The 23715-nt window shown below is 37.0% G+C and overlaps 1 protein-coding gene across 2 annotated transcripts in view; it reads right to left on the bottom strand.

Moving 5' to 3' along the window:
- XPR1 (xenotropic and polytropic retrovirus receptor 1) overlaps window positions 1-23715 on the bottom strand; it is a 230753-nt gene that overhangs the window by 81935 nt on the left and 125103 nt on the right. For both annotated transcript variants that reach the window (XM_069074364.1, XM_069074363.1), the window contains exons 3-7: window positions 22832-22933; window positions 14576-14799; window positions 4337-4486; window positions 3866-3949; window positions 1205-1286 (exon numbers count right to left, since the gene is read on the bottom strand). In XM_069074364.1, the coding sequence (XP_068930465.1) occupies window positions 1205-1286; window positions 3866-3949; window positions 4337-4486; window positions 14576-14799; window positions 22832-22933 (642 nt within the window). The remainder of the gene's footprint in view (window positions 1-1204; window positions 1287-3865; window positions 3950-4336; window positions 4487-14575; window positions 14800-22831; window positions 22934-23715) is intronic.

The following is a 23715-nucleotide window of genomic DNA, read 5'->3' as shown; positions in this document are numbered from 1 at the left end:
TTTCTCCTTTCTACAATCCATTTTTTCATACTTCTGCTAGATTAATCAATTCTATCACATCATTCATCTGCTCAAAGATCTTCAGTGGATCTCTCTGACCTCTGAAGTTTAATATCTTCTGCCTGATATTCAAAGCTTTTTACAATCTTGCCACATCTTACCTTCTCCTTATGTGATGTTTGCCCCCTCTATATACTATAAATTTAAGCCAATTTGTTCCCAAACTTTCTGTTCCTAAACAAAACATTGTACTTTTTTGTCTCTGCTAATACTGCACTCTAGGCCAAGAATGTCCTTCCTCCACCACTTCAGCTATTTAAATGCCTTGCCATCCTTTAAAGCCAAACTCAAAGGCCATAACATCTTTCCTGATTTCCTATTCCTAAGAACCTTTCTTTTGAAACCTCATATAACACTTTGTTTTGTATATCTGCAAGGAATTTAGGCATCAGTGTACATTGTAGTGAAATGTGTGTGTGTGTGTGTGTGTGTGTGTGTGTGACATTTCCCCCTTTACTATAAATCTTGTAAGACTAGGGAGGGGATCTTATCTACATTTTTTTTTAACTTTCCTAGCACATATCACAGTAATCTACACATAGTAAATGCTTAATAATTGTTTAATTTGAATTTCAGGTTAATAGATCATAGATTTGGAGGAGGCAGGGACTATAGAGCATACATAGTTCAAGTCCTTCTTTTCACAGATGAGGAAAAATAGGCCCAGGGACTTTAAGTGACTTGTCCAGGATCACACAAGTAGTAAACTAACTGAAGCCTAAGTCCATCTAACTCCAAAGTTCTCTACATTTCCCACTGTACCACTGAGGAAAAGATGCTGTAAAGATTAACTGCTTTACTATATTTTAGAGAGCTGAAGCTACTGAATAACTAAACTTTGGATAAGAGAGATATTACTATATAAAGTATAGAACTATAAAGGCAACAAAGAGCATTTAACTAGTTATTTTCTAAAGAAGCAAGTATACTAATGTGTCTTTAACTAATGAGCACAATTACAAACTGAATAGTCAGTTTCTTTCTGTTGATTTTGTCTTAGCAGGGGGATAAACACATAGACAATGTGTGCATGTATGTGTGTGTATGTACACACACACACACACACATATATCTCTCCCTACTCACATATTCAAAGCTTCAGATTCAAACAAAAGTAATTCTATCTAAGATAAGAGATACCTACCTGTGAGCACAAGGGCCACATTCAGCACGATGAATATTCCACAATATAGGCCAACTCTAAATGTAGTCCATGCAGGTGCAGGCTAGGAATAGGAAAAAAAATTTTTTGGTTAAATAGCAGAGAATACTTAAAAATCACAAGATGATTTTTTTCATTTCAGTTCAATTCAACCTCAAATAGTAGATGCTTAGGACACAAAGGAAAACACAAAATAGTCTCTTTTGTCAAGGGGTTTACGTTCTACTGGGAGGTAAGGGAAGAGTTAAAGCATTTGCAGAGAAATAATACAAATTATATACAAGCAATACTAATAATTTCAAGAATATTAATAACTAGGAAGATCAAAAAAGCCTTGGTTTAGCTTTGAGGGAAGCTCTCAGATTCTAAAATGTGGAGGAAAGAGAGAGCATACTTAAAACATGGAAGCTATGCAAAAACAAAGTTAGTAGTGGGTAAAAAAGTGTATATTGAGAAATAGCTAGCAGGCCAGTTTTACTAGAACAGAGAATACATAAATGGAATTATACAAAATAAATCTGGAAAAGTAGGCTGGAACCATCTTGTTGAAGCTTTATATGTCAAGTTGAGTATTTTCTATTTTATCCTAAAAGAAACTGGGAGTAATTGAAAAATTTTTAGTAGGAAAACAATGTGATCAGATTTGTATTTTAGGATTATCAATTTGGCATATGTTAGAGAATGAATTAGGCAAAAGACTGGAAGGATTAACAGTTAGATAATTGTAATAATTAAGGTAAATGGTGATGAGAGCCTGAACTAGCTAGAGGCTATGAGAGTGGAAGATGATGTGATATAATTCACAATGAAGTATTTGTGATGGACTGAGACCTGGAAAATTCACATAACAATTTCTCCAAGAATCTCTTAAGTGGGGACAGGGGTAAGAGAAAGGGAAGGGGAAAAAACATTTATTAAGCCAACTGTATGCCAGGCACTGGGCTAGCAGCTTTGCAAATATCTCATTTAATCTTCTCAATAACTCCAGGAGGCAGGTGTTACTATTATTATTTTCAGTTTTCAGTATGAGGAAACTTAGACAACGAGAGATTTTTTATTAAGGGACTTGCCCAAGGTCACAAAGCTAAGAATCTGAAAACATATTTGAATTCAGGTCTTCCTGACTCTAGGTTGGGCATTCTACTGTGCCACCCAGTTGCCTAAAAGACACAATAATTTCTAGGGATTGTATATATGAATATTTGCTTGAATTCTTTTTTCGCCTTTCCTAGTTGGAGACATTAACACTGTCAAAATTTCTTTAAAACCCAGCAATCAAAACAATTTGTATTTCTTGTTATTACTCCTACCACCAATATGCCTCAGTGTTGTAATTTTAGAACTAAAAACCCCCCAAAAGAAGGGACTATAGCAGTTTAATTAAATTTTATATAGCCTGTAGCACAGCACCACTCACAGATTCCCCTTAATAAATGCCTTTTCAAGAGAACTGAATCAAATTTATAAGAATACAAATCATTCCCCAATTGATAAATGTTCAAAGAATATGAATAGGCAATTTTCAGAAGAAGAAATTAAAGTCATATAAAAAAAAGCTCTAAATTACTACTGATTAGAGAAATGAAAATCAAAACAACTCTTAGGTATCACATCACACATGTCAGATGGGCTAACATGACAAAACAGGAAAATTATAAATGCTGGAGAAGAAGTGAGGAAACTGGAACACTAATGCATTGTTAGTGGAATTGCGAACTGATCCCAGCATTCTGAAGAGCAGTTTGGAAAAGTCCAAAGGACTATAAAAATGTGCATACCCTCTGACCCAGCAATACCACTTCTAGGGCTGTATCCTAAAGACATCATACAAATGGGAAAAGGACTAAAATGTACAAAAATATTTATAGCAACACCTTTTGTGATGGCCAAGAATTGGAAATTGAGGGGATGCCCATCAACTGTGGAATGGCTAAACAAGTCGTGGAATATGAATGTAATGGAATACTACTGTGCTTTAAGAAATGATGAGCAAGAGGATTTCAGAAAAACCTGCAAGCACTTATATGAACAATGCTGAGTGAGGGGAACATAACCAATAGAACATTGTAGAGTTAGTGCCACACTGTGTGATGACTAACTTTGTTAGACTTGGTTCTTCTCAGCAATGCAAGGTGCTAAGACAACTAATTCCAAGAGACTTAATGATGGAAAATGCTATCCACCTCCAGAAAAATAATTACAGAGTCTGAATGTAGATGGAAGCATACTATTTGCTCTCTCTCTTTTTTGTTTTGTCTTGTTTCTGCTTTCTTGAGGTTGATCCCACTGGTTATAATTCTTCTTTGCAACATGACTAATGGGAAAATACGTTTAATGTGAACGTATATGCAGAGCTTACATCAGACTGCATGCCGTCTTGAGGGGGAGAGAGGAGAGGGGGGGAATTTTGAACTCAAAAGCTTGTGGAGCCAAATGTTGTAAACAAAAAATAAATAAATAAATCAGGGGGAAAAATGGCTTTTCAGTCATGATTAATTGATTGTAATCCTAGGCCTTTGAAATCCTGAGCTAAAAGAGAATACAAAAATTTTATGCAGTAAATATATTTTACAACTAAACAGTCTGGTTTAGAAATTAATTATATCAGTTAAAAGACAAAAAATGTTGGTAATAAATTCTAACCTGAGCTGCTCCCAAAGGAGGGACCCGTAAACGCTTCATGGCCTTCTGTCTATCTCCAGCTTCAAGATCATTGGTCACCACAGCCTAGAAAAATACATAAAAAGTTCATTATACTCACATGACAAATGTTTAAATTATAAAGGAAGACCTAAATTTTGTGCTAATTTGTGACAATGCGTAGATGTTAACTGGTAAAGCAAAAAAAAAAAAAAAAGAAAAATTCATGAGGAAAATACATACAAAGTTAGAAATCAGCACATTTCTAATTACAAAAAGCAGACAAAGATGATCCCAGCATGCCTGACCTGTATGGAACCTTAAAAGTTATGAAGTTTCAACTCCCTCATTTTATAGGTGAGAAAACTGAAACCCAAAGAGTTAATGGAACATGGCCCAAAGTCAGAAAGAAGTCAGACAGAAGACAACAGACAGGACAGAGAATGTCTAGCGCAGAAGGGAGAATCATTGTACCTCTGTCTCAGAGATGAGCTGGTTGATTTTCTTGCATGTATAAAATGGTGCCACTTCCACATGGGCCACTCGCCAATCTGCTCCACGAGATGTCTCCAGGATCTTGTCATGTTTTTTGAGGATTTTACGAAACCCCGTAAAGTTCAGATTCTAAAATAAAAAATAAGAGACAACATTCTAAGTTCTACCAGTCTAAAAGGAGATGAAATAGAATCTTCACACTATACCAAACAAATCTGACAGGATTAAATTCTAACACAAAAGGAAATTGCAATGTTTCATTAATTACAGTACTTAACATTATTTGGAATATTCTTTCTAGTAAATAATTTTATGTAAGACCATGGGGAAGTGGAAGTTTCTTCCAAAGTGGAAGAAACAGGAATAAAACAATTATCAATGTAAAAAATATGATTAAAAAAGGAATAGCTCAAAAAAAAAAAAAGAATAGGGCAAAAAGAGAGTGGGGAACAGTACAGAGAAAAAAGGGCACTCCAGAGCAATACAGGGGGAAAGTAGGGAAGTAAAAATTTTTGTGCTTAAGAGAGGAGCATAAAATATGGGAACTGTCTTTGGTGTTGTTAGGGTTGGGATGTGACTTTTACTGGTAATCTATATTTTCTCATGACATAACAAATAACTTAATAGAGCATGGTATATGACAAATCAAATTGAACATTTTCTTTCATTTTTCAAATGCTTTATTAACTTCTGATTTTACATCATTCATTTCTGCCAGATTTTGAGTTACAAATTTTCTCCCCATTTTTCCCCTACCCACCACCCCAAAATAGCAGCCCCACAGGATATCCCCTCCTCCAATCTGTCCTCTCCCATATCTTCTCCCATATCCCCTTCGACTTTTCCAGTAGAGCATGGTGGATCTCTATGCCCCAGTCCCTGTATCTCTTATTTCCCAATTACATGTGAAATGGTATTGATAATAGTGTGTGTGTGTGTATACATACACACATATTTATTAAACATTTGATTTTAAAACTTTGAATTCCAGATTCATTCCCTTCCTCCCTTGTCACCCACCCTTACTGGGAAGATAAGCAGTTCAGTATAGGTTGTACATGTATAGCTAATGCAAAACATTAACATAGAAGATATATTGTAAAAGACTGATTATATTTCCTTCCCTCCTATCCCACCACCCACTTGTTCTATTCTCTACTTTGATCCTGTCCCTTTTCAAAAGTGGGTGCTTCCAACTTCCCTCCCCCCCAGCCTGCCCTCCCTTCCATCATCCCCCATCTCATCCCCTTCCCCCCCTACTCTCCTGTAGAGTGAGATACCCTATTTAGTGTGTATGTCATTCCCTCCCCGAGTCAAATTCAATGAGAATAAGGTTGACCCATTCCCTTTTGCCTTCCTATTCTTCCCCTCCATTGTAACCATTTTACCTTGTCTCTTCTATGTGAGATAGTCTACCCCATTGTCTCTCCCCATCTCCTCTCATTATATTCCTTTCTCACCTCTTAATTTCACCTTTTAAGTATCATCCCTTCCTATTAAATTGGTCCTGTGCCCTCTATCTATGTATACCTGTAAACATATATACACACACATTCACATATGTATTCATATGCCAATATATCCTCCGATATAGACATATATATATATATTTCTATTCCCTTCAACTATTTTCATACTGAGAAAAGTTTCATCAGTTACAATTATCGTTTTTCCATGTAAGAATATTAACAGTTCAACTCTGATAAGTTCCTTATGATTTCTTTTCCCTGTTTACATTCTCATGCTTCTCTTGTTTCTTGTATCTGAATGTCAAATTTTCTATTCAACTCTGGTTTTTTTCAGCAAGAATGCTTGAAAGTCCTCTATTCCACTGAATGACCATATTTTCCCCTGAAACATGATACTCAGTTTTGCTGGGTAGGTGATTCTTGGTTTTAATCCCAGCTCCTTTGACCTCCAGAATATCATATTCCAAGCCCTTTGATCCCTCAGTGTAGAAGCTGCCAGATCCTGAGTTATCCTGATTGTGTTTCCACAATATTCAAATTGTTTCTTCCTGACTGCTTGTAATATTTTCTCCTTGATCTGGGAATTTCGGAACCTGGGTATAATATTCCTAGGACTTTTCTTTTTGGGATCTTTTTCAGGAGGTGATGGGTGGATTCTTTCAACCTCTATTTTGCCCTCTGGTTCTAAAACATCAGGGCAGTTTTCCTTGAGAATTTCTTGGAGGATGATTTCTAGGTTCTTACTTTGATCAATGGTGGTAGTCCAATAATTTTTAAATTCTCTCTCCTGGATCTATTTTCCAGGTCAATGGTTTTTCCAATGAGATATTTCACATTGACTTCTATTTTTTGATTTGTTTGGACCTATTTTATAGTATCTTAATTTCTCATAAAGTCATTAGCTTCCAATCGCTCCAAATTAATTTTGAAGGAGTTATTCTTTTCAGTGACTTTTTGAAATTCCTTTTCCATCTGGCAAATTCAGCCTTTTAACCATTCTTCTCCTCACTGGCTTTTTGGGCCTTTTTTGCCATTTGAGTTGTCTGTTTTTCAAGGTGTTATTTTCTTCAGTATTTTTTGGGTATCTTTTAGCAGGCTGTTGACTCATTTTTCATGATTTTCTTGCATCATTCTCATTTATCTTCCCAATTTTTCCTCCACTTCTCTTACTTGATTTTCAAAATCCTTCTTGAGCTCCTCCATATCCTATAACCAGATCATATTTTTCTTGGAGGCTTTTGATGCAGGAGTTCTGACTTGGATGTCTTCCTCCCACTCCATGTCTTGATCCTTTCTGGCCCCAAAAAAGGATTCTATCGTCCGTTTGTGCTTCCATTGCTTGATCATATTGGCAGCCAATTACTTGAGTTTTGAGCTCTTTGCCATGGTAGAACTCTGCTTCCAAAATGGAGAGAGCTATGTCCCAAATCGCTGGGGTTTTTGTGGCTGCTGGAGCTATTAGATGGGCACCCTATCTACAGCCCCTGTATGCTCTGGCTCACTGCTCACACACCCCATGACCACCAGCCAAGACTGTCATTTGGATCCAAGCAGGTCAAAGTAAGAGCGATTACCCTCTGAATGGTCACTTGGTTCCCCTACGATCTGCAGGCCAGGAGCCAAGGAAGCAGCCATGCAGCAGCAGCTGCAGCCGCCACACCTCTTCCGCTTCTTGCTATGGGGGTAATAGCTGGACCTAGCTCCCCCTGTTCGAACAAAGTTTGGAACTGACCTTTTACTTTGTCTTTAGCATTTGTTGATTGAGAAGTCTGGAAACCGCTAGAGTTGTTGGTGATCCACTATCCCGAAGTCCGCTCCAGCTGTGGCTAGTTGGGGCCACCCTGAGGCTAAAACCAGGGCTCATATGGGACTGCACACTGCAATGGGCCCTTCCTGCCAGCTTGCCAGGCTTCCTTCTGTGGGAGATTTGTTTCTCTCTGTCACTTTGTGGGTTCTGTAGCTCTAAAGTTTGTTTAGAGTCATTTTTTACATGTATCAGAGGAGGTGGAAGCTGGAGCTGTGTGGAAGTCCTGTTTCTACTAAGCACCCCACCCCCAACTGTCCACTTTTTTATTCTATCAGTGTGAGAACTATAAATATTCCTTTCATATAGTTGAACATTTTTAGATCTCCTAGTTTGACTTCTAGTAAGAATATCATCTTGGCTATCGTTAGGTTCTTCCAAATATGTCAACCATCTTGTCATTAGACAAATGTTAAGGCTACCAACAATTAATATTTATAGAAGACTCTCTGTACCTTCTGTTCTTTTTTATTAATCACAATCATTGTCATGGTTGAAGAAGAGGAAGGCTGCACTGGACAGAAGATCATCTTTTGTTTTTGACTCTTTTGGTGTCTGACATTCTTATAATGAGTCTCTCCACATTTAGGATAGGTTTCAAATGGCAGGCTTAGTCTATCATCTATCCTTTTTTTTGCCTTTTTGGAGGGCAACTGGGGTTAAGTAACTTGCCCAAGGTTACACAGCTAGTTTTTTCATGTGGGTGTTAAGTGTCTGAGACCGGAACCGAACTCAGGTCCTCCTGACTCTAGGGACAGTGCTTTACTCACTGTGTCATCTATCTATTCTTTTTAAAAAAAATGGTATTTTATTTTCCCCCCAATTACATGTTAAAACAATTTTTAAAAACATTTTTAAAGTTTTGATTTCCAAATCCTATTTCTCCATTCTCCCCTTTCCCCTTCCCTGAGATGGTAAGCAATCTAATATAAGTTATACATATGCAATAATGTAAAACATATCTATATTAGTCATTTTGTACAAGAAAACTTGAATTAAAAAAAATGAAAGAAAGTGAAAAATAGCATGCTTCAGTATGTATTCAAACACCATCAGTTCTTTCTCTGGAGGTGGATAATATGCTTCATCACAAGTCTTTTGGGACTGTTTTGGACCCTTGTATTACTGAGGATAGCTAAGTCATTCACAGTTCTTCATCATACAATATTGCTGTTATTGTGTACAATATTCTCCTGGTTCTGTTCACTTTACCTTACATCAGTTCATGTAAGTCTTTCCAGGTTTTTCTGAAATCATCCTGCTCGTTATTTCTTTTATCACAATAACATACCACAGCTTGTTCAGCCATTCCCCAATTGATGGGTATCCCCTCAACTTCCAGTTCTTAGGCATCACAAAAAGAGCTGCTATAAATATTTTTGTGCCAGTAGGTCCTTTTTCTTTTTTTAATCTCTTTGGGATACAGACCTATCAATGGAGTTGCACAATTTTATAGCCCTTTGGACATAGTTCCAAATTGCATTCATCTATTCTTAAAATTCTTCCTACATGGCAGAACTTTGTAGAATTTGAGCTCTACTGGCATAGTCTTCAAGAATTCTGGGTCATCTCCCTGACACCATGAGAATTAGAAATAGAACATTTGTTGATAAAGGATATCTTTAGATAATATTTTGTACTTATTTGAGACACATTTATCAGACCCTTTGCCTTCAAAGTGACACTTTTTTTTTTTTTGCTTTTTGGAGGGCAGTTGGGGTTAAGTGACTTGCCCAAAGTCACTCTGCTAGTAAGTGTGTCAAGTGTCTCAGGAGAGATTTGAACTGAGGTCCTCCTGACTCCAGGGCTGGTGCTCTATTCACTGCGCCAGCTAGCTGCCTCAAAGTGACACATTTATAAGTCTCTTAGCTTTTAATATACACAATTCTTTAAAAGAAAAAAAAAGTACAGCAGATTGCTATGCTATACCACAGCATCAAAGAGGACAGAAGAATTGTTTCAGCTTAACCATTTTGCCATTGTTATTTCCAACTAACTACCATTTTATTTGCAGTAAGGAAAGGAAGTTAAAGGAGAGAAATTTGCTAGAGGAATGATGAAGAGAAATCATAATGCTACATAGCATTCTAAGAAGAGTAACCAGAATGGGAAAGGGCTTCAAGTTCATACTATAAGAGGATCAGTTGAAGGAACCAGAGAAAGAACAAAAAGAACAGAAGAATTGGTAGGTGAGGAGGAAGAGTGCTATCTGTCTTTAAATATCTGAATGGCTGTCACACAGAATAAGGATTAGATTTGCTCCATTTGGCACCTAAGACCATAACTTAGAACAATGGGTGGAGACTGCAAAAGGGCAAATTTATGCCTGTTGTCAGCAAATTAGAGTTATCTATCAAAAAATGGAATAGGCTACCTCAAAAGTTAGTGGATTTTTCTTCACTGGACATCTTTAAGCAGAAATTGGATGGTCGGTCACTTGTTTACACTAATAGTAGAGATTCATTTTGGAGTTGAGTTAGACTAGATGGATGCTTCCAACTTAAAAATTCTGGGAATGTATAACACTAGGAATCAGCCACTGAAAGGAGATAAGATGATAATCCCCTCTGCTATAAAAATATTAGATATACTTGGATGCATTCTCTAATTCCCATTTCTGTTTTACTTAGTCTGAATAATAAAAATAAAGGAAAAAAAGACAATGTTAGAAAAAGTTTTTGTAAAAAAAAATCAAATTTCTCCAGAAAGAACCTCAAAATCAATGCATTTTGACTAAAGTGGTTCCCATGTTGGAAAAAAAATAGGTTACATCAAATTTTGATTACAAACAATAATGATGCCTTTTTTTGTTTGCTTAAGAAAGAATATTTCATAATGGTCAATTCAAAGGGGCAAGTCCCTGAGAAAATCATTTGGGATATAAATAAACAATGCATTATCTACAGATAGCTACATATCTATACATATATGTAACTGAACAAATAGATTACTAGTGGAATATGGAGTGACAACATTTTCTATAATGGAGGGGATTGGGTGAAAGAGAAATTTTTTTTTTTGAGGGCAATTGGGGGTTAAGTGACTTGCCCAAGGTCACATGGCTAGTTTTTGTGTTAAGTGTCTGAGGCCATATTTGAACTCAGTTTCTCCTGACTCCAGGGCCAATCCTCTATTCACTGTGCCACCTAGCTGCCCCTTTTATTTTTCTTAAAATAAAATTTAGGTTTATATACCTGATGTTAAAGCAAATAAATTTACTAGAGGACAGAACAAAAGCACATTAAGAAGGCTTCTTCCACAATTCTCTTAAAGCTAACTTTTCATTATCGTTCTATTTAGAATAGTATTAAACATTAAAATACAGAAGGAAATTAAAAGTAATGGAGAAAATAAAATGGAAATAAACCAATGTGATAACAGCCTATATTAATGCAGGCATGAGGCTTAATTACTTTCAATTAGAAAAAAAAATTTAGTCCTTGCCCTGGGACAGTAATCTTTTCTTTTTCATAAAGTCAAAATGAAAAATAAAAGAAAATGATCATTTCAGACCTAATACTCTTCTGTGGTTCCAGCAAAATAATTTTATTGAAATAAATCTATAAAGCTTAACCCTTTGCCTCCTTGAAAAAAAAATCACTGCTACAATTAAGTTCAATGCGATATCACTGTCCATACACAATGGAAATGGTATAGCTGAAATAAAGTATATGTTTATGCAGGGGAGGGAAGGTGTCAAAATGATACAAGGGATGACTTGTAATTTAAATAAATGACTTGAATTCCAATTAAAATATGAAGTAGTACAATTGGAAACAATTTAACTTATTGATAATTTATAGATAATAAAAAAATAGCTTCTTTTGCAGCTAGCACTAAATATAATTATGTTTAAAAAGGTCTTTCTTTTAGTGGTAAGTTTTTTTTCTTCAACTACTGGGAAGTCATACAACCTAGATATATCATAACTGTGTAGTAATAACAAAAATGAATGTCATGTTCAGCATTGATGTGCTTTATTTAAACTTCTTCAACTGGGAGGTAACACTAAATAACAGAAACAAATGAAGGCATATTTCTATGAATTAGAAAGTATAGAAAAACTACTTGTGTATTTTTATCCATGCTATATATAAAGAAATCTAAAGTACTCCCATGTTATATTTACCTTTTATAATTATTAAAATTGAGTTATTCTATATAAAACTATATAATGTATTATATCTAAACATCTCAAGTTTTATAAAAGCTGTCTTATCATCCCTCCCCCCCCCAATATTCCTTTGAGGAATGGACCAAAACAGTGGCTTTTAGGAAAGTGAAAAGTAAGGAACAAAATCATAACTGATTTGCTTGGTGCCAAACAGGAAATATCAGTTCAACATATTAACCCCATTAGGGTGCCACCAAGTTTTTTTAAATAAGTTTTTATTAATGTCTTATTTCTCACATCTAGTTTTCTCATGTCTAGTACCCCCCCCTCAAAAAAAAGAATCGGTAGGATCTGATGTCATTTCAATCTAAAGCAAACCAACCCAATATTTATTAAGTACTTATTATATGGCAAAGGACTAAGTAAAGTGAAGAATGACATAGTCTTTTTCCCAAATCTATTAGTGGGGTGGTACCTGCACAAAAGTAATTATAAAACACATAGGAGAGGTTAAACTCAAGTAAGTCTGGGAAGAGGGAAGGTTCACTTCTAGCTGGAAAGGTATCAGTGAATCAGGGAAAATATCAGACAGAGGTATGGAAGGAAAGTATTTTAAGGAGAAGCCAACTCTGACTCAGAAAGAAAGAGGAAAAGATGATGCTTTAAAGTACAAATGAGGGGACACAAGAAATTTCATATTAGGTAGCCTCAAATCCTCAACAAAGTAGGCAATAAATATCACTTGCTAAAAAAGGAAGGGCAGGCTTGATGTTTCGACTTAAGGAGAAGAGAAAGGGTTTATAACAGCTATTGTGAAGAAAATGACAAGAATTTATTATAGAGAAGCTGATTAAATATTAGTTTTCTGTAACACTTATTTCTGCAGCATTATTTTATTTTAATTCACTGGATTTTAAAAATGTATTGCTGGCTAAATTTTTTAAATTACTGGATAAATTTTGATTCCCTATTTCATCTTAAGAGAATCAGAACTAGTTAAATCTCAACTGTTGACATTTGTGAAGGAGTGTACTAAGAGGTAATTCTGGGCAATGGCAAATTTTTTTTAATTACCTATTTAGCAATGCATCATATATACTCTATTTTCTGACATCTTCCTTTTTATCTTTAAATATGTTCTAGCCTTTCCTATGTTTAAAAATTAATTATTAAGTATGATACCTTTTCTTCTTCCCTTTCTTCTCACTGCCAAATTGCTAAAACTCTCATGCCAATTCCTTCCATTCTTATTATCACTCCTTTGCAAAACTTTTCCCTATAATTGACATTCTTATCCAACTCAAACTCCATTCTCAGTAAAACTTGTTAACTTTATTTAGTAACTTGTATAAATATCCTCCAAGCTGATCACATGCATATTATTTCAAAATTAAGAAAAATATTCAAAAACATGCCTTACCTTAAAAGAAGCTTTTATCTAAGCAAGTGTTGCAGAGTATGTTCTCCAAATTTGTTAACATAGTACTTTATTCATTATGTCATGCAAATATTTGAGGATGAAAATGGTTGCTCTGTCACCTCATTTATCTCTTTGGAAGGTGAAATGTAAATAAATTCTTTTCAATATTTTAATGAAATTTATTTTTAATATGTAGCTCCATAAAGATCCTCTACATTGATTATATAACCACAATAATAAACTCATATGTATACCCTTTAAACCAATTTCAACAACCAACGAAGACTTTTTTCATTTAAATGTTCCTCAGCGTAAACCAGAGAAAGAGCAGGTTTTCATTTTTAAAATATTATTTATAGGGGCAGCCAGGTAGCATAGCGAGTAAGAGCACCGGCTCCAGTGTCGGGATGACCTGGGGATTGAATCCAGGCTCAGACACTTAGCACCCACCCAGAAACACATGGCCGTGTAACCTTGAGCAAGTTACTTAACCCCAATTGCTTAGGGGCAGCCAGGTGGCTCAACAAGTAAGAGCACCAGCTCCAGTGTCCGGATGACCTGGATCAAATCCGGGCTCAGATACTCAGCACCACACCCAGAAATATCTGGCCGTGTAACCTTGAGCAAGTTACTTAACCCCGATTGCTTTAAAAAAAAATTACTTCTGTTGTTACCTACTTAAATCCATGAATAAATTATTATTAAAAACCTGTGTTCTTCTATTATGGGATTTGTTGTAGTAAAGCTTTTTCTTAGCCCCAAATGTCAAATAGCATGGGGTACATTTTAATTGTTAAGCATGATATTTTACCCATATTCAGTATGACCTATTTTCTTTGCTTTCTTTTCACAAGGTCTAAAATTTTAGCAGTTATATTATAGCCTGAAGAGACAATCACTGATACATTAAAGGATAATGAAATTTAGAGGATGATTCATTCTGAAGGCTGGAAAAGAGAGAACTGACACTTTGGCTCTTGTATTCCTGGTTTCAGCTGAAACACATGCTCAAAAGCCTTTGGGAAGAATGAAGTGAAGCCTGTTGTTTGTTAGGAGAAGGAAAAAAATGCAACATAACCATGAAAGGCATGGTAACTACATCTTTATTTATCTGAATCCAACTTATCAACATCAAAGCTGACCTCCAGAAACAAAGACAAAATTGGATTAAAAAGCATTTATATATAGAAATAATAGGAATATAGTATAAAACTTCTTATAAAAAATTTGGTCAGGAAAATTTGTTGATGTCATGTTACTATATTGCCTTTTGCTCACTTCTGATGACTTAGTTGTGTTTTCAGATTTTCTGAGTTTGTTATTTCCCTATTTGTTTGACACAAATGTGATTTTTGTTCAACTGAATTTTTCCTTTTATTACAGTTCTCACATAATTAATAGCTTGTTATACCTGATAGTTCTGTAGCAGGATAAGACTGAGGTAGAACTCACTGAAGGCCAGTTTAAGGTCTCGAATGTTCCTATGTTGAACACGTTTTTCATGGGACAGGTGGAAAACTGGATTTCTGCGCTTTCGAAGTGTAGAAACACCACAAGTTTCTTTCTGTACATCCAATGAGGAATGAAGTTCATTTTGAAGAGTAGAAAACCTGCGCTGAGCCTCTGCAAGCTTTTCTATAATGAAAGAGAAATTTCAAATGGAGAACACTTGAAAGGTAAATGCTAAGGCAACCAAAACCCACACGGGCTTTTACCCTGGTTTGTACAATTTTTCGATTTCCCTTTTTTTTTGAGGGGGAAAGGCAAAGCAGTTGGGGTTAAGTGACTTGCCCAAGGTCACACAACTAGTAAGTGTGTCAAGTGTCTGAGGTGTACAATTTTTCTAGGGCTTTAGTAAACAAGAAAAAGTCTAAAGTTTGTCTCACACTTTATTTCCCAGAGTTTGAGTGGAAAATGTCAACTCAATATTACAAAGAAAGACTGCAGCAAGATAAAATAAATAGAAAATTACATATAAGTGTTCACAATGATCAGAAGTCGCATATTGATGCAAAAACCCATCTTTTTAATTTCAATATTCTCATGGGGATGAGATAAGGCTGTGAATCATACACCACAATCTGATACATGTGCCTTCCATCTCCTACTGCATGTTCCCCCTGAGGGAATGTAATTCCAGGCACGAGCAGCTTTCTAGAAGAATGCTACTGTGAACAGCTTTTAAGGTTCTGATTACACAGGATAGTGAACACTCTTGTTTATTCCATAACAGATCAAAACAAAACATTCACAGAAAATCAAGGTAAAACATATTACAACTTATCACAGAAAATCACAATACAGTATTCACAACAGCTTATCGTTAAAATGGCCACATGGTTTTCACCAAAGTGATTACAATATTTAGAACAAAGAACAATCATCTCAAAGTACAATAGTCAAAGTCTTCCACTCATGGGGCACATTAAGTTAACTCAATCAGCCACTTATTCAGCAATCAATTATTAAGTATCATTAATCACTAAGCATTAGAAAATACACAAACCCATCACCCCTAGGTCACTAGTAAACTACAATTTCATCATTACTCAGTACCCACAGTGAGGTCTTTTCATCTTGACTTCAGGCCGGTTCGCTGGATCTTCTTCCATGGTCCCAGATTCTACCTGGATTCACCAGACTATCACCTGGGTTCATTTTCAGACAGCTCCCAGTTCCTTGTCCAGCTCTCTGGGTAGGTCCTGCTCCACACTGAAGTTCACAAGATCTGGTCCATCTCAAATCCTTCACAATTTCTGCTCCTGGGAATTCAAGGCTCAACCAAGCCACAAACAGACAAAGTTTCTGCATCCCCATCATGTTTCCTCAGTCTTCTGCAGCTTGTTCAAAAAATAAGAATCACCTTATCCAGCTTGAGGGGAGGGGCTCCTGGGCTCCTGGCCTCCTCTTCAGAAGAAGCTCCACCACCACAAGTTCTCAGGAAATTCTGGCTCAGGTTTTGATTCTCTCTTCTGTAGCTGCTATGCCTACAGATGACATTCTGACTGTGCATCTCTGGGGCTTTTTCTTATATACATAGCATCAGCTACTTCCTGTTTCAGCCAACCTCTTCCTGTTATGTCAGGAACAGGGATTCATACCTTCTGTTTGTTTTCCAGAGGTTTGATTAGTTACTAAGTGCTAAGTACCTGCTTACTTGTCAATACAAAAAGGGGTCTTCAAATTACCATTACAGGGAAGGTGGCAAGGGGCCAGGTGACTTTCATATTACCCCCAAGGAATATCCTGCTGGGTCAGGAATCTATGACTTCCTTCTGTACCACCTGATCTGCAGCCTCAGGTGAGAAGAGATAAGACTTTCCTCTGACTGTATGCCTTCCATCTCAGTAAGGGACCGGAATGGGCTGATTTCTATCTGGGCCAGCACAAGGCAACTTCCACTCCTGCTGCCAGCCTGTCCTACCAATAATAGAAAACCTTGGGTACAAAGAGAAGCAACCTTTCCTCTTGACCTCAGGCATTCCAGTTCCTGCTTTGCCTATCTCTCAAGGAAGAAGGATTCCTTCTGTTGTACTGGTTCAACTTCCTCCTACTACTGCGTGTGTGCTATCTACTGCCTAATCCACAGTCTTCAGAGGGGAGAGAAGTAGTAAAAAGGAGTTTCCCATCTGACCATTTGACTTTGTGCTTTTCATCTCATGCTACACTTGTCTACAGTCCAATATCCAGACTCCTTAGGGGAAAAGGAATGGTGCCTTCCATCCAGTGATGAACAATCTCACATCTGGTGATACTCTAGACATACCAGTGATTCTGAATCCCACAGGTCATCAACCAAACCCCTTCTCCATCCTCTACCATCCACTTTCCTATTCTCTTCCTCCTTAACTCTCCCACTTTCCAACCAAACACCACCATCCCCTTCCACTACGCCCTCTGTAATGCCGGTTCCATAGACAACAAACTTCCTTTCATCCTAAATCTCTTCTTCTCACACTCCTTCCCTCTTCTAGTTATTAGAGAAACCTGGTTACTTTGATGACACAGTCTCCTTAGACAACTTTTCCATTAATGGCTATATCTTCAATCATTCCCCTTGCATCAATGGTTGAGAGTTAGGGGAATAAGAATACTCTCTGCTCCTCCATACCGTGTTTCCCCGATAATAAGACCTATCCCGAAAATAAGCCCTCCCCTTACTGTGTAAGATTCCTCTAAAATAAGCCCTCCCCCGAAAATAAGCCCTATTGAGATTGCTACTGTAGTGAAGGTGATCCCCTGCGCTACACGCTACATTATGGTACCCTCTGTATGCACCGTCCCCCCCCCCCCCCGGTGAAATGCACGCCGCGCTCCGAGCTGCATCCAATCAGAGCTGCAGCAGTGAGCGCGTCATCCTGTTCTTTATTGAATTCATTATTGAATAAAGGTACATATTTTTGTTCACATTTACCTGTTTATTAAAATTGCTGTCAATGTTCATTAAAATAAGCCCTCCCCTGAAAATAAGCCCTCTGGTGGTTTTCTGTCCAAAAAAAAAAATAAGACAGTGTCTTGTTATCGGGAAAACACAGTAACTATTCCAAGTTCTCTTTCTACCTCCATCACTCAGTAGTCTCTCCTCTTTTGAGGTTAATTTTATTTATCTCCATCACCTAATCAAAATCTTGGTAGTTGTTGTCTGTAGGCTTTCAGGCCATCTTCTTTATTCCTTGATGAATTCAGAATATGGCTTATAATTTTTCTCTCCTCCCCAACTAAAGCCCTCATACCAGGGAGCTTCAGCATACATACTGACTCTTTCTCAAACACCCTAATGAACCAGTTCCTCAGCCTACTCACTTCCCATGTCCTACTCCTCCATCTCACATCAAACAAACACAAAGATGGTCATGCCCTTCATCTTGCACCATCTCTATTCATAACTATAAACCCTCCTTATCCAACTATAATCTACTGGCTTTCCACTCCTCTTTCTCACCTGCCCTTACTTAAAACTCCTCTTCATCTGCACCATGACCTCCAATCACATCACCCTTCAATTTTCTCTGATACCAGCTCTCCATCACTAGCCACTCTCTTTTCTTTTACCCATCCTGACCCCTTGGTGCACCAATCTAAGTCTACATTATTCTCTTCTCAAGTCCCTGGCCTCCTTATCATTTTGCCACTTGTACTTTGCCAAGTTTCAGCCTTGGATCACTCCCATAATCTGCTGCTTTTACTCCTACACAAGTGCTGCTGAAAGACAATAGGAAAAATCATATAACTCCTCGAACTAGATCCACTATAAATTTATGTTACACAAACTTTCACTGGGCTCTCACTGGTGCTAAGCAATCTTACTATACCTTCCTCATCAACTCAACCTCCTCTACTTCACAGAGACTCTTCCAAACCTTTTCATCCTCTTCAAACCTCCCACGGTTTCCCTTCCTATAACCCTCTCAGGTGAGAACCTTGCCCCATTTTACAGAAGAAAAAAATTGAGGTCATTCATTGTGAGCTCCTTCTTCTCCCCTCTTTTTTTAGATCACTGATATGTCTTTTGCCACTATCTAATCCTTCATTCCTACCTCAATGAAGAAGTCTTGTTCCTTACAAGGGCTAAGCCTGCTCAAGTGATCAAATTCCATTCCCATTCCATCCTGTCTCCTCCGACAAAATGCTTTCTCAGTCATACCCATTCTATCACTTATTTTCAATCTCTCCCTACCTACTGGCTGCTCTCTACTACCTATAAACATGTCCATGGTCTCCCCCATCCTCAAAAGCTGCCACTCAATCCTTCTGTCCCCACTATTGTCCTATATCTCTTCTGCCCTTCGTGCTAAACTCCTTCAGAAAGTTATCTACAATAGATGCCTCCATTTTTTCTCCTCTCATTCTCTTTTTAACCCCTTATATAATTTGGCTTTCAATCTCATTATTCCACCAAAACTGCTCTCTCCAAAAATCAATGATCTCTTACTTGCCAAATCCAGTTTTTTTCAATTCTCATTCTCCTCAACCTTTCGTCAGCCTTTGATACTATTGATCACTCTCTCCTCTTTGATACTCTCTTCAATCTAGGTTTTCAGGACAGCACTCTCTCCTGGTTCTCCTCCTCTCTTACCACTTATTAGTTTTCTTTGCTAGATCCTTTCCCAGACTATATTCTCTAACTATATGTGCTTCTCAGAGCTCTGGCTCTGTTCCAAGTCCTACTGTCTTCTCCTCCATACTACTTTACTTGGTGATCTCATCAGTTCCCATGGATTTAATTACCATCTCTATGCTGACAACTCTCAAATCCACTTACCCTGCCCCAAACTTTCTGCTGACCTCCAATCTCACATCTCCAACTGCCTTTCAGACATCTTGAACTAGATGTCCAATAGACATCTTAAACTTCACATGTCCAAAACTGAGGTGGTTATCTTTCCCTCTAAACCCTCCCTTTTACTCTAGAGGACAACACAATCCTCTCAGACCCTAAGGCTCATAACCTAAGTGTCATCCTTAACTTTTCACTATCTGTCAGACCCCAATTATTGTCAAGGCTTATCATTTCACCTTTGCACCATTTCTCACCTTTGCCCTTTCTCTCCTCTGACAATGCCACTACTCTAGTAAAAGCCTCTTCATCTCATGCCCTGATTACTTCAATAACCTGCTGGTGCACCTGTCTCAAGTTTCCCCACTCCAATTCATCCTCCATTCAGCCACCAAAGTGATTTTCCTGAAGCAATGGTCTGACAATGCCTCTACTTAATAAACTCCAGTGATTCCCTATTGCTTCTAAAATAAAATATAAAATCTCCCATTTGGCATTCCACATGGATAACAAAAACCCATAACCTTTCTAGAGATATCTTTTTTTTCTTTAAAGAGTATGATTGCAATCTAAAATGAGTCTATGTAACGAATTACATTAAAAAAATTCAGATAATGTGGAGAGGAAAAACATTTGTGCACAGGAGTAGAATGGGTAATACTGGCAGGTTGGACTGGTAAGATTTTTTCAGGAAAGTCATTTCAATTGAATAGCTCCTGTTTTTCCACTGATTCTTTCTATCCTCTATTTCTGAATCCAAAGACTAAAGGCTCTAGGATTTATTGGCTAGTTTATTTGTTGCCACAAAAGCACTTATACTTTCAAAGGTTTCAGTAAATAAAGGGAATCATTTTTTCTTAACTTTTTTCTTCTTTTTCTTTAATTTTTGCATGAGTGGTAGTCATGATAAGGTAAAAGGATGAGGTGGTAAAAAGGTATGGGAAGAGACAATATCTGTTTGTATGTACAATGACTGCAAATAAGGTAATCATAAAGTACTCTTTTTCTAAAGGTATATTATTAGATGTGGAAGCAAAAAATGGGTTACCATATGAATTCTGGTGGCTTGATAGTACTGCCTGCATGTATAAACCAAAGAGATGAATCTCCTCAAAGAATATACGCTCATGACGATGCCATAAAAAATTAGCCCTAGACCTTGGAAATAAAGGAGACCTAAAGTTTTAAAAAATGACTAAATTTTAAAATAAAATGTCACATTTCTTTTCCGGACTTACCAAAAATACTTGAATGGTGTTAAAAGTATAATTTCTCACTATCCTTCAGCCCTCCAGAAATCCTGGAAATATTTATGGGATTTGATCTGGGAAGGGACTTTAGTGGTCATCTAGGGCAAAAAATGCACGGGTCTGTGTGTGTGTGTGTGTGTGTGTGTGTGTGTGTGTGTGTGCTCTTAACTGCTGTCAGTTATAAACACATGATATAGTTTATGTGGTAGTACACTGATTTGGTGCTGCTGATACAAATCCTATGTTCACAACTATAAGTGGTTGGACTTTGTGGAATACAGAGCATTGTTCTATGCAGGTTAGCTCTCATTCATATTTTGATGGATTCTTTCTGTGTGATGGTCACTCCGGCAACTTGCTTGGTCACACTATATGAGTTTTACCACCAGGAAAGGTTAGGGTAAAGGTTATGATTTAGTTAGAACAATATATGTACATGTTTAAAAATTTTTGTTATTAGGGGCAGGTAAGTGGCGCAGTGAATAGAGCACTGGCCCTGGAGTCCGGAGGACTTGAGTTCAAATCCAGCCTCAGACACTTAACACAAAAACTAGCTGTGTGATCTTGGGCAAGTCACTTAACCCCCACTGTCCTCCAAAAAAAGCAAAAAAATTTGTTATTCTCATTTTTAACTGTAAAATTCAAAGCCCCTAAGATTAAGCATATGCTCAAAGTTGACATGTGTCTAATGTAAGAAGGGCTTTCACCACACCCTGGATTTTTCTGTGCACAAATGGAAAGAAGTGTACTAATTTTTTCTACTTCTTAGAACCTAAAGAAAGTGACTATAAACAGGAAAAAAAAATTTGTTAATATGAGAGGAGAATTTAATTGAATACCCAAACCAACTGAGTAATGGTCAAGAAGAAATCAATAGAGAAGATAAGAGTATGTCCATTTGGGAGAGGAAAAGGCAGGGATCTACTGCGTGGCTTTTTCAGGGAAGAAATGGCTTTCATTCAATTTAACCTCTTTGGTAATTACAATGGAAATTACTCTGTAGAGCACAAGGGGGAATTTTTACTGTTAGAGTGCAACAGAGATGTTTTGTCATACTTCCTTCTTAGATTAATACATCCCAGCCCCCTGCCTAACTTGTCTGGACCAACTTCCCATTGCTGAAATGGAGAAAAAAGAAGGGGAGATGGACAAATGGTGATTAGGAGCATAAAAGCAGTCTTAGATATCAATAAACCAACAAAAATTTTCAACATGCTTGTCACCAATTAATTTCTTCTGACTTAAAAGCTGCATACCAATTAAAAAGAGGAGAAAATCAATAGAGCACCTAAGACAAAAAGAACCACTGCCTGATTAATACAAAGAAAGAAACATGGCGAAGGGGGAGTGCAGGGGGAGAAGAAGAAAAGAGACTGTCTTGGTCAAGCTGCAAGTACAGCAGCCACTCATGGGCCTGACCCAGTAATTCTCAGAATGGTGGCTTTGACTTTCTGTTTCTGACCCTTTTCCCCAAAGTTTAGCGCAGTGTCTAGCAGTCATCTGCTCTTGTGGGCTCAGCCTTTTTGGGGGTTAGACTTAGTGTGGACACCTCATCAGCTTTTGCCTCACTACAACTGAGAATCACAAGGTCAATCCACCAGCCTGAGCAGGCAGCACTGGCTGCATCACCATGCCTGTCTATAAAACCACCTTTCCCAAGCCCTTCCAATAGAAAATAAAATTCATGCAAATAAAGAGTTAAGACACATGAACACAAACTAAACTTCAGTTCTTTTTCTTTATTGGGTAAGAAGAGGATATTGTGGAAATATCTTCTCATTATTAGAGTATTATGTGGTTTCAGCACCTTTTTGTAATCTAGACTAGAGATGCAGAGGCAACTGAAAATACTATATATTCATGACCGTGGAAAAATGGATGCTACTGATGAAGTCCTATGGCTGAATACCTACCAAATGTAGAACTGTGAGGAACTCAGAATGAGAAGGGTGCAATTCTATTTAGGAACTGCAGACAATCTAAATGATACTGTAGAACTTCTATTTTCCTATCAGAAGAATTAGCCTTCAAGTGTAATACTTGAAAGAAAAGCTGTTGCACCCAAATAAAAGATACTCATTTGGCTTACACACAAATAACGTCTTCTTGAAGTGTAGTACCAAAGAGAAATACAGCTCACCTGAATAAAAGGTATTAATTTTGGCAAGTTCTTTTTCACAGGTTTGGAAAAATTTCTCTTCAAACTTGGCAAAATATCTCTTCACTGTATCTTCATCTGTAACTGAAATGCAAGAAAAACAATTGGTATAGAATTAAAGTCTGAAAAGATTATAAAACTGGGAGGAATGAAAGTCTCTGTCACTATTCCAACAGCTCTTCACAATCAAAACTCCAAAAAGATTTCTCTGGAAAATAAACTCTGCTGATATTTTGGAATAATATCAAGAAAAAGAAAAAGAAATAACTTCCTCAAGAGGATACAAACTTTTATTTGCATGAGATATTGTTAAGATTTTACAATAATAAAATCAAACTGTTCTACAATAAGCAAACTAAACACTCATTTCTGTGCAAGATACAAACACAATTAAACAGAATATTTTCACAAATTGTTTTAATCAACCACAAAAAATGAAATATTTCAAATTTACCTACCTACTACTCTTAAAAATCTGTTTGACTCATTTAGAGTTGATAGGGAGACAGTAATATAAATGTAATCAACATTCTTTATCAAGAGACAACATTATGCTTAATAAAATTATTATTCATTCAAGGTGAGTATCTGCATAATAGAGTAGAAGCTTGGTTGGAGAGGAAAAACATTAGATTGGGAGTCAGAAGCAAAAAAAAAAAACAGCTCTGTACCTTTGGGCAAGATACATAATAATTCATACTTAAATGGTATGTTTGAGTTTACACACTACTTACTCTCTGGAGTAGTCAGTGCAATTATTAATTCCATTTCACAGATGAGGAAACTTGAGTTCAGGGATGTTAAGCAATTTTCTCACAGGTTACAAAAGTAACAAACAGAGGGCAGAGCCAGGATATGAACCAAGA

This window comes from Petaurus breviceps, unplaced genomic scaffold (genome assembly GCF_028583685.1).
Source record: "Petaurus breviceps papuanus isolate PSGF00001 unplaced genomic scaffold, PetGlider_PUasm1.0 90895, whole genome shotgun sequence".
NCBI classification, from domain to species: domain Eukaryota; kingdom Metazoa; phylum Chordata; class Mammalia; order Diprotodontia; family Petauridae; genus Petaurus; species Petaurus breviceps.
Note: the sequence above shows the minus strand (reverse complement) of the source record. Positions and strands in the feature narration are given on the sequence as shown.